The following is a 17,054-nucleotide window of genomic DNA, read 5'->3' as shown; positions in this document are numbered from 1 at the left end:
TCCTAGCCTTTTGGTTTTTCTGTCTGGTTTTCTTCATTGGTGTAGGCAATTGTGACTTAATCGTTTTCAACTTCTAGGAATTTTGTGTGTGTGTGTGATTGAACACATGGTTGGTTTTTGCAAATGTTGCACTGGATGTTTAGAAATATGTATATTCCTCCTTTGTTGAGGACAAAAATTTCTCTGCATATGTATTTATAAAATCGAATGTGATACCTTTGTGATTTAAACTTTCCATGTTGTTAATTTTGTTTGCCTCTGATGATTTCTGAGAGAGTTATTAAAGTCATCCACCAAGATGAGGCTTTGACAAATCTTTTTGTACCTTTTAGAGATTTCTTTAGAAAAATCTTACTTTATTGAAACATAATTTCCATATAATAAAATGCACAAATATTAAGTGTAAAGTTTGATGATTTTTGACAAATGCATATGCTTATAGAATCACCACCCCAGTGAAGCTACAGAACATCTCTGTCACCCCAGAAAATTCCTTTGTGTCTCTCTCTGTTAGTCTCCCACCCAGACCACAGCAACCACAGATGATTTTTTATCACCAAAGCTTAATTTTGCTTGTCTAGAACTTCATTTAAATTGAATCAGACAGCATACGTTCTTGTGTCTGTCTTTGTCTGTTCCATGTCATGATTTTGAGACTTACCCATGTCGTATCTGTAGTTTATTCATTTTTCTTGCCTAGGAGTATACCTAGTTCTGGTTTTGTTGTTGTTGTTTTTCCACCTCCTTGATGTATTAAGTCTTGAAACTGTTTTATCTTATTTGGGAAAAGGCTACTTTAGATTCTGTTCATATCCTCCTGTTGGCAAAAGACATCTGGTCTGTAGTTACTTGGGGAAAATATATCCAAGCACCCTGAGTTTTATGCCTGCTTATTAGCTATCTACACTGATAACAAGTGAGAGAACAAGAGAGAAGACAGATGGTTTGTAGAGCTTTGCTGACTTCCTAAATGGCTCCCTGGCACTGTTACTCTGGCCTCTGCCTCCCTGTGAGAGCTGTGATGGCAGCACACACGGAGACACCCCCTGGTCATTAAGATGGCTCTGAGAGACTGAGGCCGCCATCCCGGCCCCACAGTGCCTGCACCCAGTGTGGATGCAAGTCATTGACTTGCCCTTGTTGGAGACTCACTACCACAGAGCCACCTGAACTTTAGTGATTCAGTATTTAAAGAGTTTAAGTAGAGGTAAGGAATAATAGTTGCTTAGAGGAAAATGCTAATTATTTTTCAATGACTTGGAAATGAGTAACACAGTTTGTTAATTATCTATAGTTGAGCCTTTACTCATTGTTTCTTCTTTTTATTTTTTGGTTCCTTTTTGTTGCTTTTTAGTTCCTTTGACAGGAGGCAGAGGAAGTGAAATGCCATTTGCTTTTAGTAGTTAGAAAAGAGGTGTGTGTGTGTGTGTGTGTGTGTGTGTGTGTGTGTGTGTATGGCAGGAGAATGAAACTCTTTTAAAATAAAAATACCTATTATGTGGGAGGCACTCCGTAGCTGTGTAACTTGAGGCAAGTCACTTCCTATACCTGAACCTTAGTCTCCTCACTGGCAAAGTGAGCCAAATGCCTACATAACCATCTCACAAGTTTCTTCATGTGATTTACAGAAATAACATAATTTACAAAAAAGTGCTTTTGTAAATATTAAAATTCTATGGAAATATATACACCTATATTTCATTTTTATGTTTATATCTGTTCTATTCTTTCTTGTTCCTTAAAGAAAGATGTTTGCTCCCTAGCCATAGAGGCACAATAGACTATTCCTGAAATATCATATGTGACATTTTAAAAGCCATCTAAAAAGCCAGCCATTATAAAGTTATCTAATCATTAAAACGCGCTACCTTGAAGTAAATCGCTCCCTCCACCACCACACAACTACTTTGAGGAGATTGTTTAAAGGAGTCGTATTGTAAACACATTATAAAGTGTGGAGCACAGAGTTGGGGAGTCAGGAGTACCTGGATCCTGGTCCTAGTTGGCTTTTGATACAGTTTTGCTGTAGGAGCTTTCTCTTTGTCTTAGTTTTCACATTTAGAAAATGTGGAAATTAACTCATATTCTCTCATAGGAGTGATATTATTATTATTATTATTATTATTTTACTACAATGATTTTAACCATTTATCTTAGTTTCTCTGTGAATCCAGATTTCCACATATTGGGCTTGCTTTAAATTATATCCACTTCAGGCATATATTCAGTTCTATTTTGGGAAAAGAACTGAGATACTGTTGTCTTCTACTATAACTACACAATCTTCACAAAATCATTTCTTAACAATTTCAGAGGAATGGAGAGTGGTACATTTAGTTACACAGTTTATGCCATCGTTCCATTAGAAGCTAAATGACAGGAGTGAGGGTACAGTGACATCAATTGTTAAGTCCCGTACATTATTCATTTAACATCTGCTGTTGGTTCTCTTTTTCCCTGTGGGGGAATAAATTACAACACATCAGCACATTTTTCATGCTTTGTGTTTAAGCGTTTAAACTTCATTTATTGTATTATTAATACTATTTCATTTCTGCTTATTTGGCAGCCCCTGAAGTTATCAATGCCCATGACTACAGCCAGCAGTGTGACATTTGGAGCATAGGTGTCATAATGTACCTTCTGTAAGTAGCCTGCTAAACATGCAGTTCAAAAATGAATGGATGGTGTCTAACAGCAGACTGGAATTACATAGACTTTAAATGAAAACTCGACGATAGAGTTTTTAAAAAGTGACTGAAAACACAATTGGGAAGCCATTCTAAAAGCTCTCTTATTAGTTGTCAGCTAAATCCATTACATAGTATTTAATACTATAAACTTGTAACATTCAGCTTTGCTTTTCATTGACCTCTGAATGCTGCAATACCTGGTGCTCTCTGAGCCAAGTGAAAACTTGCTTAACATCCTCACCCCTCTGATCTTCTGCTACAGACCAGGAAGTTTCTTTCTATTTTCTCAAGAGAGTCACTTATAGCCCATGGGGTAGAGAGAGGTACTGGGGCCTGGTACTTGGCTGCCCTGGGCACCGGGCATACGTGAGGAGTGAACACTCACTGGACAGGGGCTCCGCCCAGTCCTTTTACTGCTACTGAAAACATCACTGTTTTGGGCTCACCCTCAAGATTCCATCAAACCCCACGTCCTGTTCATTTTTCCTTTGCAGTGTCCTCACCTCTTCCTTCATTTCTCTTCACTCGTATCATTTCTCCTTATGATCCCTCTTCTAGAATATTACAATGTCTGTCTGACTGTTCTCCCTGCTTCCAGTCTCTGTCCCCAATTCATCCTTCACATCGCTGTCAGGATTGTCTTTCTAAATCACAGATCTGATTGTACTTTTTTCTGATTCACAACCTCTAGTAATTCTCCCTTGTTATAGAAGAATGTCAGAGCCTCCCAGCATGGCACAGCGGCAAGCCTCCCACAACCTAGCTCCAGCATGCCTTTCCAGTCCCGGGCTAACTGTGTTTCGATGCACCTGCCGTATGCTTTAGGCACTCTAGGCCATTCTTTATGAGTCACATACCCTGTATCACATGTCTGAGTCTTTGTTCATGCAGTTCCCTCTGCTTACAATGTTTTTTCACTTCTCTACTAACCTTTCTCCTGGGCCCTCCAGCTCAAACATTAATGCCTTCCGTTTCCCTAATTCCTACCTACCCCAGCAGAGTTCCTGCATTCATTATGTACATACATTCCCACACTCCGCAGAGGATTTAAAGAAACAGACAAAAATGCATGTGAAACAATAACACTGAAAGAAAAACAATAATATTTCATCAGGAGAGTTGGCACATGTGTGAATTTGATAGAATTGTTCACTTTCCTATGTTCTCATAGCACTTTTAAAAACTAGATTATATTATTGTAATATAATTATTATTGAGTGTTTCCTTTGCTGTGCAGGAACTTTTGATCTTGATGAAGTCCCAAAAGTTCATTTTCACTTTTGTTTCCTTTGCCTTTGGAGACATGTCTTGAAAGAAGTTGCCATGGCCCATGTCGAAGAGGTTACTGCCTATGTTCTTCTCTAGGATTTTGATAGATTTCCTGCCTCATGTTGAGGTCTTTTATCCATTTCGAGTTTATCTTTGTGTATGGTGTAAGAGAATGGTCGAGTTTCATTCTTCTATACATAGCTGTCCAATTTTCCCAGCACTGTTTATTGAAGAGACTGTCTTTTTTCCACCAGATATTTTTTTCCTGCTTGTCGAAGATTAATTGACCATAGCATTGATGGTCCATATCTGGGCTCTCTACTCTGTTCCACTGGTCTGTGTGTCTGTTTTTGTGCCAGTATCATGCTGTCTCAGTGATCACAGCTTTGCAGTAAAGCTTGAAATCAGGCAATGTGATGCGGCCAGTTTCGTTTTTCTTTTTCAACATTTTCTTAGCAATTCGGGGTCACTTTTGGTTCCATACAAATTTTAGGATTGTAATATAATTATTAAAGTATGTGTATGTATTTTTTTCTGTTTTTGTTCTCCTTGCTCCAAAGTCCATGAAGGACAGAGAGTTTATATTATTCATCTTTGCATCCCTCATATCTGGTACCATAGTAGGCATGAAGCCGTGCTCAATCTATGTTTATAAAATTGAATTAAAACGAATTGTCTAAGAGGCGTTCTGAAAAGTTAGTGGCCATTGTTCTGCCTCGTGGTGAGTATGAACATTTTTATGCTGATGCAACATTAGTTTTATGGTCATACTGGAGATTTCACTGTGCACTCCCTCTTCCAGATCATTTCTAAATATTGACATCAGAGTAGTTACATTTTCACAGTGCTGTGAAGTGGAATACACAGGCAGTAGGAACTGGAAGATGTGATTGTAGCTATAACTCAGATGGTCAACACACATCACTGTGTAGATTTCATAAAGTGTAAATGTATTCACAAAATTTTTGATCACTGTTTTGTGCTAATTAGAATTGTACCGTAAAAATTCTGAGCCTCAGTTTTTAATTAAAAATATCACTATTTTAAATTAGTGTTTTATACTTGTAAGAATTTCCAGACAAGTCAAACATAATATATGTCATCTATTATTACACAATTCATGTGATGTTTGCTGCCTGCTTAGTTTGAATTTGTTGTTAAAGAAAGGGAGAGTGTAGTACACATCTAAAATTTTTTCTCCTTCTTAAAGATATAATTTTAATTTTTCTGCTTCAGAGCATGGCTGCATGTCATTGTAATGACATCTTTTTTCCTTTACAGTAGACTTTTACTTAGCTAATCAGTGCCTATTCATTAATTTGCCTGAACCTTGTGTTCTTATAGATAATTTCTTTCACCAAGGGCACAAACATATTACCTTCTCCAGGGGGGTTATTTTCTTGTTTATCAGTTACCCCTGATTCATTTCTGCTTAATTCGACAATGATAACATACTTTGTCAAGGTGAAATTAACACGAATACTCTTCACGGGTACTATCCTCTGCTGTTGTGATTCCTAGGACATAGGCAACTGAAAATAATAGAAAGGCTTTAAGAGGCATTTTTCATGTCTTGGATTCCCTTTTTCTGGATGTGCAGAAAATTACTGTCATAAAATTTCATATGCTGCTGATTGACCAACCATTAGATACATTTTGTGTAAATAAAATTGCAAAGGACAGAAAAAAGGGGGACTTTTTTTTAAACACAGCCCTTGAGCTATAGCTTCATGCTAAGTCAGGCAGTGCAGGAGCAGCTAAGAAATTGGTGAATGTGTGTATCACTGGTTGTTAACAGACTCAATGAGCTGGACTTTTGCTGGCCTGTACTTGTTATAATAGATAGTAATTGTCCATAAGACCATTTTTCTGGCCTTTTTTTTTTATTGCATTTTAAAACTAAACACTAGTGAGGCAAATAAAATCAGAGACAGGAGGGTCAGAATGAACTGGAGAAATAAAAAGTATTAAAATAAGAGATTGTAGAACAACTTGATAAATACTGATCTCCTAGCAAGAAGCTATTGCAAATGAAAAGCTCTGTTTTTCAGCCTAGGTTGATAAACTACAAGGATGAAAGCAACTTTTTCCCTAGGAAATCATCATCATCATCATCCTTATTATCATGTTAAATATTTATCAAATTTAGATTAATTTAAAAATGTTCATGGCAAATATTTTAAAAGAACTTTAAAATAGAACTTTAAAAATCAGTAAAAATCTAACTGCTTGGAGACATAGAGATCATTATATTTATGTACATGATAGGCTAGCATTTGGGAAGTATAATGGGGTTATGCCATTTTATTCTTTAAGTCATAAAGTTAGAAAAATATAATCCTGAGAGTTGAACAACAGACATACAGTGTTGCCTCTGTGACAAGTCCCCGTCCAGCTTCTGTCTCGTCATGATTGGGAAGATCCGGTTGTTGGCTACAGTGTTGTACTTAGTTTTCGGGGTTGACAGTAAAGATAATGACTAACATGTGTTGAGAATGTACAATGAAGAATTGAACTTGGCTTTTAAGGAAGTTCTTGTAGTTTTGGACTGGATTACTTACTGAAGTACAGGCTTACCAGGTGCATTGTGAAATATAGTATAATGCTTCCTTAAAAAAAAGATTGATTGATTTTAGAGAGAGAGTGTGTACATGTATGCATGAGGTGGGGAGCTACTAAGGGGGATGAGATGGACAAGCAGACTCCACACTTAGTGTGGAGCTGTCTCTGGGCTTAGGGCTCAATCTCATGACCCTGAGATCATGACCTGAGCCGAAATCAAGAGCCAGAGGCTTAACCAACAGAGCCACAGGCGCACTAATACAATACTTCCTTTTACAAGATCTTGAAGACACACAGTCCCTGTGCTACAGAATGTGCCTCAAGCCCATGTTTACTTTATACATACTGCCAGTGGTTTTACTGATGTTGGTCATTATGTATGCTCAGCTTTCATTCTAGAATAAAGGGTCAAATCAGTATCATCATCTGACTTTCCTCATCCAGACTCTCTTCATTTTGTATACCATTTTCGAAGAGTTGTGGCCTTTTTAGTGGATTTTTGGCTTTGACTCAGAGCATATAGACCACAGGATTATTCTTACTAATGTTGGTATAGTGTTTTACCATGGATAAAGCCCTTACATGGTCATTAGACTCTGAATATGCCCAAAGGACTCTGATAACTCAGTATATTTTCCCTTAAGTCCAGTTGAATTATGTACCTTAAGCATCACCTTACCTTTGCTCACATTGAAGTGTATCTCCACTATTATTTGTGCATTTAAAATTATACATCTGCCTGTATTTTGGTCCTATTTAAGCTATTTAAGTTTTCCCCATCTGGAAGACCTTTGGGTAATGTCGAGATCTGGAGATTTCAGTGTATATAAGGTCCTATCACTGATCTTGCAAAACCTCCTTTGCTCCCATTTCTACATCCAGAGAGAAGTAACCATCTCTAGCTACGCTTTATTTAAATTTGAAGCACCACTACTTCCAAGTTCTATGGAAACTTAATTTTTGATAGCCTCATTTTGATTATTAAAAAAAATCTAAACAAGGGGCGCCTGGGTGGCTCAGTGGGTTAAAGCCTCTGCCTTCAGCTCAGGTCGTGATCCCAGGGTCCTGGGATGAGCCCTGCGTCAGGCTCTCTGCTCAGCAGGGAGCCTGCTTCCCTTCCTCTCTCTGCCTGCCTCTCTGCCTACCTGTGATCTCTGTCTGTCAAATAAATAAATAAAATCTTTAAAAAAAAGTATTAAAAAAAATCTAAACAAAATAATTGCCTTTGTTGTAGATTATGTGGAGAACCACCCTTTTTGGCAAGCTCAGAAGAGAAGCTTTTTGAGCTAATAAGAAAGGGAGAACTACGTTTTGAAGATCCAATCTGGGAGTCCGTAAGTGATTGTGGTAAGTATAGATCTGTCATTATTTACTAAAGCAAATGTATGTAAGAAGAAACTTGGCCAATAATTCAAATATTCTCAATCTCTATTTCATCATCAAATTTACTCATAAAAATAAACATGATTTACTTGTGGAAATGGTGATCTCTTCACTGTGATTATTGCAGTCAGAACTTCCAACAAAAACAAATTACATAACAAAAATTAAAGAAGAAATTGCTGATCATCTAGCCCATTTTTACTGTAGACCATTTACAAGCAAATCCAGGCAATAAAACCTTACTTTAGGCCTGAAACTTTATTTATTAGACATTTATTCTGATGATATTTATTTTATAATTGGAATCTTCCCCTTCCCCATTTTATTATATAGACCTAATACCAAATAGACTAGAAAATGTATGGTATTAATTGTAGTTAAGGTTTTCAGGATTTTCCCTTCTTTGCAGCTAAAAATGTTTTGAAACAGCTTATGAAAGTAGATCCTGCTCACAGAATCACAGCTAAGGAACTACTAGATAACCAGTGGATAACGGTAAGTTACAAGATGACCTCTTTTTTTTCTTTTTGACATGCTACCATTGCTTTTTTTTTTTTTTTTTAATTTGGTCTTGTAGTTCGTAGTCTTAAAACAGTCAATAAGTTTCATCTTCCGACAAGTTAAAAAAAATTATTGAGTCTTAACACATTTCTGAAACGGGCATTGTAAAACTATTAAAACTATTACCAGAGTTGTTTAGATGTGTTTATAGAGGTTTAAATGAACTCTACTTTGCCCTGTGCCATGACGATATCAAGAATGGTAGAAGAGAGCTGAGAAATGCCCATGATGAAAACTGTAATATTGAAACAGTCTGTATAGATAAGTGACATAAATCCCTGGAACAACAGTCCACTTCTCTTTCAACTCTTTGGATGCAAGGAATATTTGGGGATTTAGAAAAACCAAGATCTTCTAAGACTGGCCTGAAATCTTGAGTAGTTATTCATTTACATATTGTTTCCCCCATCAGACTACCTGCCTTCAGCATAGATTGTATGTCTTTTTTTTTTTTAAGTTTTTATTTATTTATTTGACAGAGATCACAAGTAGACAGGGAGGCAGGCAGGTGGCGGGGTTGGGGGGAAGCAGGTTCCCTGCTGAGCAGAGAGCCCAACGCGGGCCTCGATCCCAGGATGCTGGGATCATAACCTGAGCTGAAGACAGAGGCTTTAACCCACTGAGCCACGCAGGTGCCCTAGATTGTATGTCTTACCAAGCTTTGTATTCCAGTACCAGAACATTACCTGGTCATAATAGGAACTTTGGAAGAACCTGCTCCTTACCTCTCAATATTTATCCTCTTTTGTCCTCTGGTAATGAGGATCCTCACTTGTAGCTGGAAACATTGTTATCTATCTAGTCTTTGTTGCTGGTTATCCCCAGTTTTTGTCAGTTATCTTGATGGTGGAAGTAGGAGCAATTTTCTGGAAGTGCCCTTAAATGGGGTTGTATGGCATTCCTAGGGCACATCTTCTTTCCTGGTGAATGGAATACAGATGTGATGGCTAGAGGTGGACTAGCCATATTAGACCATAAAGTGGAATCCATAAACAGGATGGCAAAACAACAAGATGAAAGGAAGCAGAGCTCTTAGCTCCGAGAGCTGCCGTGCCAGCCCCTTGCCTGCCCACCGCCAGACTTTTTCATAGGAGCAGGATACAAACTTCTGTCATCTTTAAGACACTGTCAAATATGTTATGGGGCCTAGTACCAATTAATCTATACTCAGTAACTGTTGAATGAGTGAATGATTCAATAATGAATAAGTCTGTAGGTATCTCTGAAAATGTCTGGGAACTGAGATTGGAGATTTCTAAAGACACATGGGAATTATTGCTAAGCAGTATTCATCTATGAAAAAATTATTGCACATCTATTATTTGCTAGACGCTGTGCTAGGTACTAGAGATACCTGATAGGCTTACACTGCAGTGGCATTGTTGCAAAATGATGGTGGCTCAGATGGGGTGGTAGCAACAGTGTCGGAGAGAAATAAATGCAATACATTTTTCAGGTGTAGTTGATGGGACTTGGTGGTGGCTTAGATGAGGAATGAGGATAAGGGAGGAATCAAGGATGACTTCCAGATTTTGCTGTAATAGCTGCTGGGACCATGCTGGTGCCATTTACTGAGATGGGGAACACTGCAGGAAAGTAGCTTTTTATCCAGGGAAAGGTGGTGGATCAAGAGTTCCAGCTTGATATGCAAAGTCTGAAATGCCTATGTGGCACCCAAGTGGAGATAGTAAATCAAATATATGAGCCTGGAACTGGGGAAGTTTGAGCTGGAGATATAAATTTGGGAATCATGAGTATATATACGCCATGTAAGGTCATTAGGCTAAGAGATAAATTAGGAAGAAAATATATAGAGAGAGGAGAAGAGGCCCCAGGACCCTGCCATTGGATACTATGATAACTAGAAGAGGAGAAGCCAGCTATGGGTGCTGAGAAGGGATGGCTGATGCAGAGAGAAGAAAATCGGGAGAGTGGTGCCAGCAAAGTTAGATGAAGAATGTTCGAGAAAGTGAGAGCAGTCAGCTCCCAGGTAAACGCTGCTGAGAGGTCAAGAAGTGATGGAGAGTTTCCATTAGACCCTTTAGGGCCCAAGTAATTTTAGATACATATCAGAAACTTAGAGTGATATCACTCCTCTTTTCAACTCTCTAGTATTCCTTTGGTAATTTCTAATAATTTTTTTTTGAATAATATTTTTTTCCTTCAAGAGCTAAAAAACCAGTCTTCACTGGAAGCTGGGTTATATCTGCCCTCTTCTGTGAATGTGTTGATCTCTGAAATGATTCTGTGCAATAAGTATTTCTGGCCTGAAGTAATTGTGCAAACGAGCTAGCAACTAGATCATTGCAAAACCATTCTGAGGAGATTTGTAGTACAGCAAAATCAAAAACTGTAAAACAGATGGTGTGCCTTAGAAATCTCTCTCTTTTCAGCATCACATAACATTCGGGCTTGGCCATTTAATTATTTGTTTTCTAATTAGTACAACTTTATTTCTGGCTTTGGTCATTTTTCCAGAAGTCTCCATTTTTGAGCCTCTATAACATTTGTCTCTATGTAGTCTTTGCCAAATGGATAGAGAAGTGACAGATAGCGTGTACTATATCAGACTACCCTAAGGAGTTCAGTGTATGAAGTTTAGAATACTGGCATTTTATAAACTTCTGAAAGGCAAAACTCTTTTCTACTTAACCACTTGAAGTCTTCCTGTAATTCATATCCCCTGTTTGAAATAATCTAAAAAGAATACATTACTTCTCTCAGTACCTGGCTGCTTTATAACCAGAGCTTATCTTTTGCAATATCTAACATGTAGTGACATTTTTTTCAAAGAGCTTTATTGGATAAAAAGTTTTTATGGTTCAGCCTATGTATTGTGCAATTTGAAATATGGTCTGTATCTGCAAAGTGTTCTGAGAAAAAGAGTCCTAGTTTCTCTAGGTACATTTAAGTGAATGGAACTTAAAATAAACACATTTGTCATCCTGATTTCAAAAGTCAAAGATTAGATGTAAGGAAAACCAGCCAAGAAATGAGTTTCCTGCAAAGGAAGGGTTTGATGATGACTCCCACGGCCAGGAGTGCGCCAGTGATCCTCTTGGGTCTGTTTCTTCCTTTCTGTCCTCTTTCCTCTCAACAGTGGCTCGGGAGTTTATTCCATCTTATAAGGCAATTACAGTTGCTTCTTGGTATTCCTTCAAGTCCCCTATGACAACTAACAACAAGAATTTGCATGTTCAACAAGTTTCCCAGGTATTTTTAATGCCTCCTTATATTTAAGAACCCAGCTATAAATTAAGGGAACATTTTTTTTTCCTATGGCTTGTCATAAAGTAGTTTCCAGATTTGAGGTCTTTCGGTTTTATTCATACATTCAATAATTCCTTTGACAGATTGTGTGTGTGTGTGTGTGTGTGCCTACCACGTTGTGCTAGGTAACAAAATATCTTTAAGGATATATAGGATATGGTCTCTGATATAAGGAATTTATAACCTGGTAAGAGAGACAAGCTATGTATAAGATAAAATCAAGGAAGAAAATGATAAATGGCATAAGAAGAACAGAGACACAGAGGCAAGCAAGTGTAAAATCAGGAAGTTCAATCCAACTGGCAGAGAAAATACTCAAAGGAAAAAAGTGGGAAACAAACTTTTAAAAAAGGAAAAAGAATTGTGAGAGGACTTGAATCTTAGGCTAAAAAGTTGTAACTTGCTTTCATAGATGGTAGAGAACAATGTACACACTTTGAAATGGGGGAGATTATTGCTGTAGTGCATCAGTCTTCCAAGGCGGCTTATTTTAAATGGAGCAACTGTCATTTAAATGTCTTTATTGATATTAACAAGTACCTTTGGATTTTAATCCCAAGGCATTATTGGAGTTCAAAGATGAGTAAAACACAGATTCTCCCCTTAAGTAATTTACCACAAAGTACAATGTACTTTTTTTTATGGTCACACTCTGCGAAGACACTTGTCATCAAGGTGTGGGGTCTAATCTCAGAAAGGTATTGCCTAGTGTGTGAACAAGGCCCTTCTTCATTAATTTACAAGTTATTATCCAGGTTTTTGTCATTAGCTTTTGACCCTTAGCCTTAACATATACACTCTACATAAGAGAATGGAACTTTTCTGATGCCTAATTGTGGGGCATTTTTTCCAACTGTATATTTCCAACTTAACTATGTCAAAACTCTTTCCTTTATTTTACTATATTTAGTTATTCTTAAATTGTGAATTATCTTATGTTTATGAATATGTCAAAACCCTATTTAATTTAATTTAATTTATTTAATAAAGGCTTTTGTAAAAATTATGTTACAAAGAAGTTCATGAACCAGGAACCTTGGAGATTTATTCAATATCCAATGATAGATAGATAGTTAATAATTCAGTAAATAGTTATCACATAACTACTATATGCTGTGGAGGACACAGGGATGAGTCTGGTACAGGCCCTGCCCACTGGTTGCCCACAGCTTAGTAGAAGGTTTAAAATAAAAACACAGGCAGTGAATGATTATATAATAATGTGTGTGTACATATAAACATAAGTACTATATAAAATATTATGTATTTGTATATTTATATCACACATATGAATATAATATATATAATACATATATATTTTATATATAACATAAATGTATATGTTATATATAAATATACAATGACATGTGTTCTATAAAGATAAAATATATATTTATATATTGTATATATAATGTGCTATCTAATATTGTAATATGCAGAATGATACAACGTACAATATAGTGTTATATAACATGGTACAATATCATGTAGTAGTAGTAGTAGTAGGTTTTCAAGAAGAGAGGTATTATTCCCTTTAGGGGATTACGAAAACTATTTAAAGTGAGGGTAGTATGAGACCTGGCTCTGAAAGAACGGGTAAAAGTAGAAATTAGTGTTATAGCTGTGGTAAGAAGGATGGGAATTCTAGATAGGAAGAACTTTACAAAGATATATAGAGAAAAAAATGTGCAAGATATTCAGAGAACATGAAGTATAGTAGTAATTCTGTTTTTCTAGAACCATAGAATACATGTAAGGAAGGAGTGGGAAATTAAGCTGTAAAGGTGGGTTAGAACTGTTTTACTCTAGACTTTGACTTATGTGGAGGGGACTTTGTGTTTGATGTGTTTGACAGTGGGTTGCTACTGGAAGGCACTGTAGGACCGTGATCACAGCTTAACCTACTCGAGTTTCTCCTTTGTCCCTCTGACCCTGATTTTGGGTGGACTTGGATGAGGTCTGTGGGCTAGATTCTGAGGAGAGAATACCTATTCTAATGGAGTATCCTTCCTGCAAGAATAAGAAGCTGGAAAACCCCTAGGAGTACATTTAAGTTGAAGGTCTTGAAGGAGCCTTACACACAGGTTATGGCTTAAGGGCAGAAGAAGGATCTTGATGGAGAGATAGTAAATTAGGAGTCAGCATCTCAATGGAAATAAAATGGGCATTGGAGCACGTTGGGGACAAGCAGCAAGTGTCTGGGTTGCCTCAAAGATCAGCTCCATCAGTTAATGGGCTGGTAGATGTATTGCTGGCAAGACAGAACTTCAGGAAGAATAATCTGGCAACAGCGTGTGTGGTACAGCTTGCCTGGTGGCAAGCAGAAGCTGGAGCACTGAGGTGCCTGGGTGGGTCTGTTGGTTGAGTATCTGGCTGTTGATCTCGGCTCAGGTCATGATCTCAGGGTTGTGGGAGCAAGCCCCACGTTGGGCTCCACACTCAGCAGGGAGTCTGCTTGAGATTCTCCCTCCCTCCCTCTTCCCTTATGCCCCCCACTCTACCTCCCACACACACTCTCTCTATCTCTGTTTCTCTCTCAAATAAATAAATATTTTTTTAAAAAAGAAGTTGGAGCACTGAGATAGGACTTGGGTGAGATGACGAAGACAAGAACTTGGGCAAAGAGAGTGGTACAGAAAGGTCAGGGAGAATCAGACGTTAGGAAGAGAATCAACACTTTAGGGTACAAGGACCCAAAACTGTTTTTCAGGTGACTGGGAAAGACAAAAAGAAAGTCTAGAATTGCTGGTTTCGTAGATTAGAAAAAGAGTGAGGTTGTTTTTGGGGACAGTATATTCAAACGTTTATGCTTGAGTAACTCTGAAAAAAGTATTGAAAAAATGGTGAATCTCCTAAGATATTTTTAGGTAGAGCCTAAAAATTTTTCACCTTAAATTTAATTACTTGCAAAAGATAGAATTTCCCTAATATTGATAATTAAAAAGAAGACTAATATTGTTTTTACATGCATAGGACATTCATTGTACCCATTTATAAAAGTTTGTGATCAGTCTCTTCTTTAACAGAAACTATAGGTTATTCATTCTTTTCTTTGAATTTCTGTTTCTATTCTACTTCTTTCACAGAATTTTATCCCAATATATATTTTTGTTTTAAATGTTTTTGTTAATAATTCTATCATTTGTCTCATTTTGAAAAAAAAAAGGTTCAAATATATATTTAACTTCTTGTTTTTCTTTGCTGGATTTTTAGGTTTCTAAATGTTTAAAAACTACTTAACAATGACTTATCATTATGATTAGTACTAATTGATCAAGAGAACATAATTATAATTTGCTGTAATTAATAAGAATCACAAATAAAATTATATTGGAAATGTATCTCTGTAGTGATGGACAGAGTTGCATTTCCCCACCCCAAACACTTTATTCATCCATGATTTACTATTAGTTATTGTTAGGAAGAGACAGCATTCAGCTTCAATTGTACTGTTGTTTTAGCTTTTAAAGATATAGACACCAAGAACCCTATGTAAATAAGTAGATAGGAATGGAAGGAGTTTCAACATAGCAGTCACTCAGCTCTTTAAATCTCTGAGTTAATTGTCAAAACCACCCAGGGAAAGGCCTGCTAGAGAAGGTCTGGTTCCCACTAAGATGTTGAACTAGCACAGATAACTGCATATTCTCTGAAGATTAATCTAGAATAACTTTGGAGAAAAACCTCAGGACACCAGGATTCAGAGAATGGCATGAGAAGTCCTTGGGAAAATGAAGGATTCATTTTGAGTTGGGGTGTATGATGGGTAAGGCAACAGCCTGGAGCCAGGACAGGATGTTAAAATAGGAAGACAAAAAAACCCCCAAGATTCCCTTTTGCTTATCTTCCTTTGCCTTGGGACATTGATGCCTGTGCCCTCACAGGGGTCTGAAGAAATAAAATCCAAGCAGCACCTAAGAAAAATGGATGAGAATTGACTGGTTTTCTACATTGACTCCTTATCTGTTGAACTCCAAATGCTAGGACTGGCGGATTATATTTTTAGAAGTGCCTCATCCGTAGGTTTTTTCTCCAGGGAGAAGGTTGATAAGGATGAAACCCTAGACTGAGGAGTAGCTTTGAGTGGACAGGTGTTTGGTCCCTAAATTTCTTACCCCTTACTCTTCCTTGAGCTTCTGGACTGAGGGCCTGGATATGTCCTTAGAACCAAGCCCTGTCTTCCCAAGGAGCCAGTACTCCCTGGGAAGATAAGATCACAGGGCAAGTTTCAGACACCATTAGGAGAGTTTCGAAGAGACAGTCTAAAATTTAAAAGTCAACAAACTGAGCATACTAAAAGAGAAAAGGGAAGATGTTAATAATATGGAGCAAGAATATGAAATAATACAACAAAACTAAGTAGAACAATTTAGGTATAATAGTTGAAATACAGAATGCAACTATATAGGGTAAAGAAGTGAAATGGGTGCAGCTGAAGAATGAATTAAAAAAACTAGGTGGTCAGATTATGACACTTTATGGAAGGAAACGGGAAGATAAACAAATTGAAAGTATAAAAAAGTAGAAAAAAAATTAAGATATGTGGAATTAAAAGTGCCCAAATTCCTATAATAGCAATTTGAGAGAGAAAAGTAAAAAAGGGGGAGGAGAAAATCTTTAAAGAAATAATAGAGTTAAAATAATCAGAATTAAAGAAGAAAGACTTTAGCTTTCACCAGATGATAGAATACTAAATAGGAGAGATAAGCAAAACTGACAAAAGAGACATGATGAAATTTAAGGAAATTCAAGGCAAAAAACTCTAAAATCGCCCAGAAAGAAATAGCAGATCATATAAAAAAGAACAAGAATCACATTGATGTCTTACTTTTGGGGAGCAACATTGGTTACAAGCATAAATAGGGTAATACTCTAAATATATTCAAAGACCAAGAACTTTAAACTTGGAATTCTATATCCATCCAAATTAGCATTCAAATGAAAAGAATTATAAAAATATTTTCAAATATACAAGACCTCAGAAGGATTGACGCGTAAAATACTTGGTTGAAATAATTAAATAGGAAAACCAAATCCAGAAGCTGCTACCAGAGCTATGTGCAGTTAGAGTCTTTAAATACCTTGACAAATTTTGCTGGTGCCAAAAAAGCAAAACTAAAAAATTGCAAAATCAAAGAATAAGAGGAGAAATTATCTCCATAATAACAAGAACCAAAATGCAAAGCAATATCCATGTGATAAGCATAGAGAAGGGAGAGAGAACATTGATCCACTGAGAGGGTGTTAAATGGAAGATGTAGACATCAGATTTTTTTTTAATTTTTAAATTTTTTTATAAACATATAATGTATTATT

General features: G+C 36.8%; 1 protein-coding gene across 5 annotated transcripts in view; it reads left to right on the top strand.

Moving 5' to 3' along the window:
* STK33 (serine/threonine kinase 33) overlaps positions 1-17,054 on the top strand; it is a 170,909-nt gene that overhangs the window by 126,881 nt on the left and 26,974 nt on the right. For all 5 annotated transcript variants that reach the window (XM_032853405.1, XM_032853402.1, XM_032853404.1 and 2 more), the window contains 3 exons: positions 2,570-2,645; positions 7,759-7,871; positions 8,317-8,402. In XM_032853405.1, the coding sequence (XP_032709296.1) occupies positions 2,570-2,645; positions 7,759-7,871; positions 8,317-8,402 (275 nt within the window). The remainder of the gene's footprint in view (positions 1-2,569; positions 2,646-7,758; positions 7,872-8,316; positions 8,403-17,054) is intronic.

This window comes from Lontra canadensis, unplaced genomic scaffold (assembly GCF_010015895.1).
Source record: "Lontra canadensis isolate GAN:19392208 unplaced genomic scaffold, GSC_riverotter_1.0 scaffold7, whole genome shotgun sequence".
Taxonomy (NCBI): Eukaryota; Metazoa; Chordata; class Mammalia; order Carnivora; family Mustelidae; genus Lontra; species Lontra canadensis.
The sequence above is the reverse complement of the archived record's forward strand: the minus strand, read 5'-3'. Positions and strand labels throughout refer to the sequence as shown.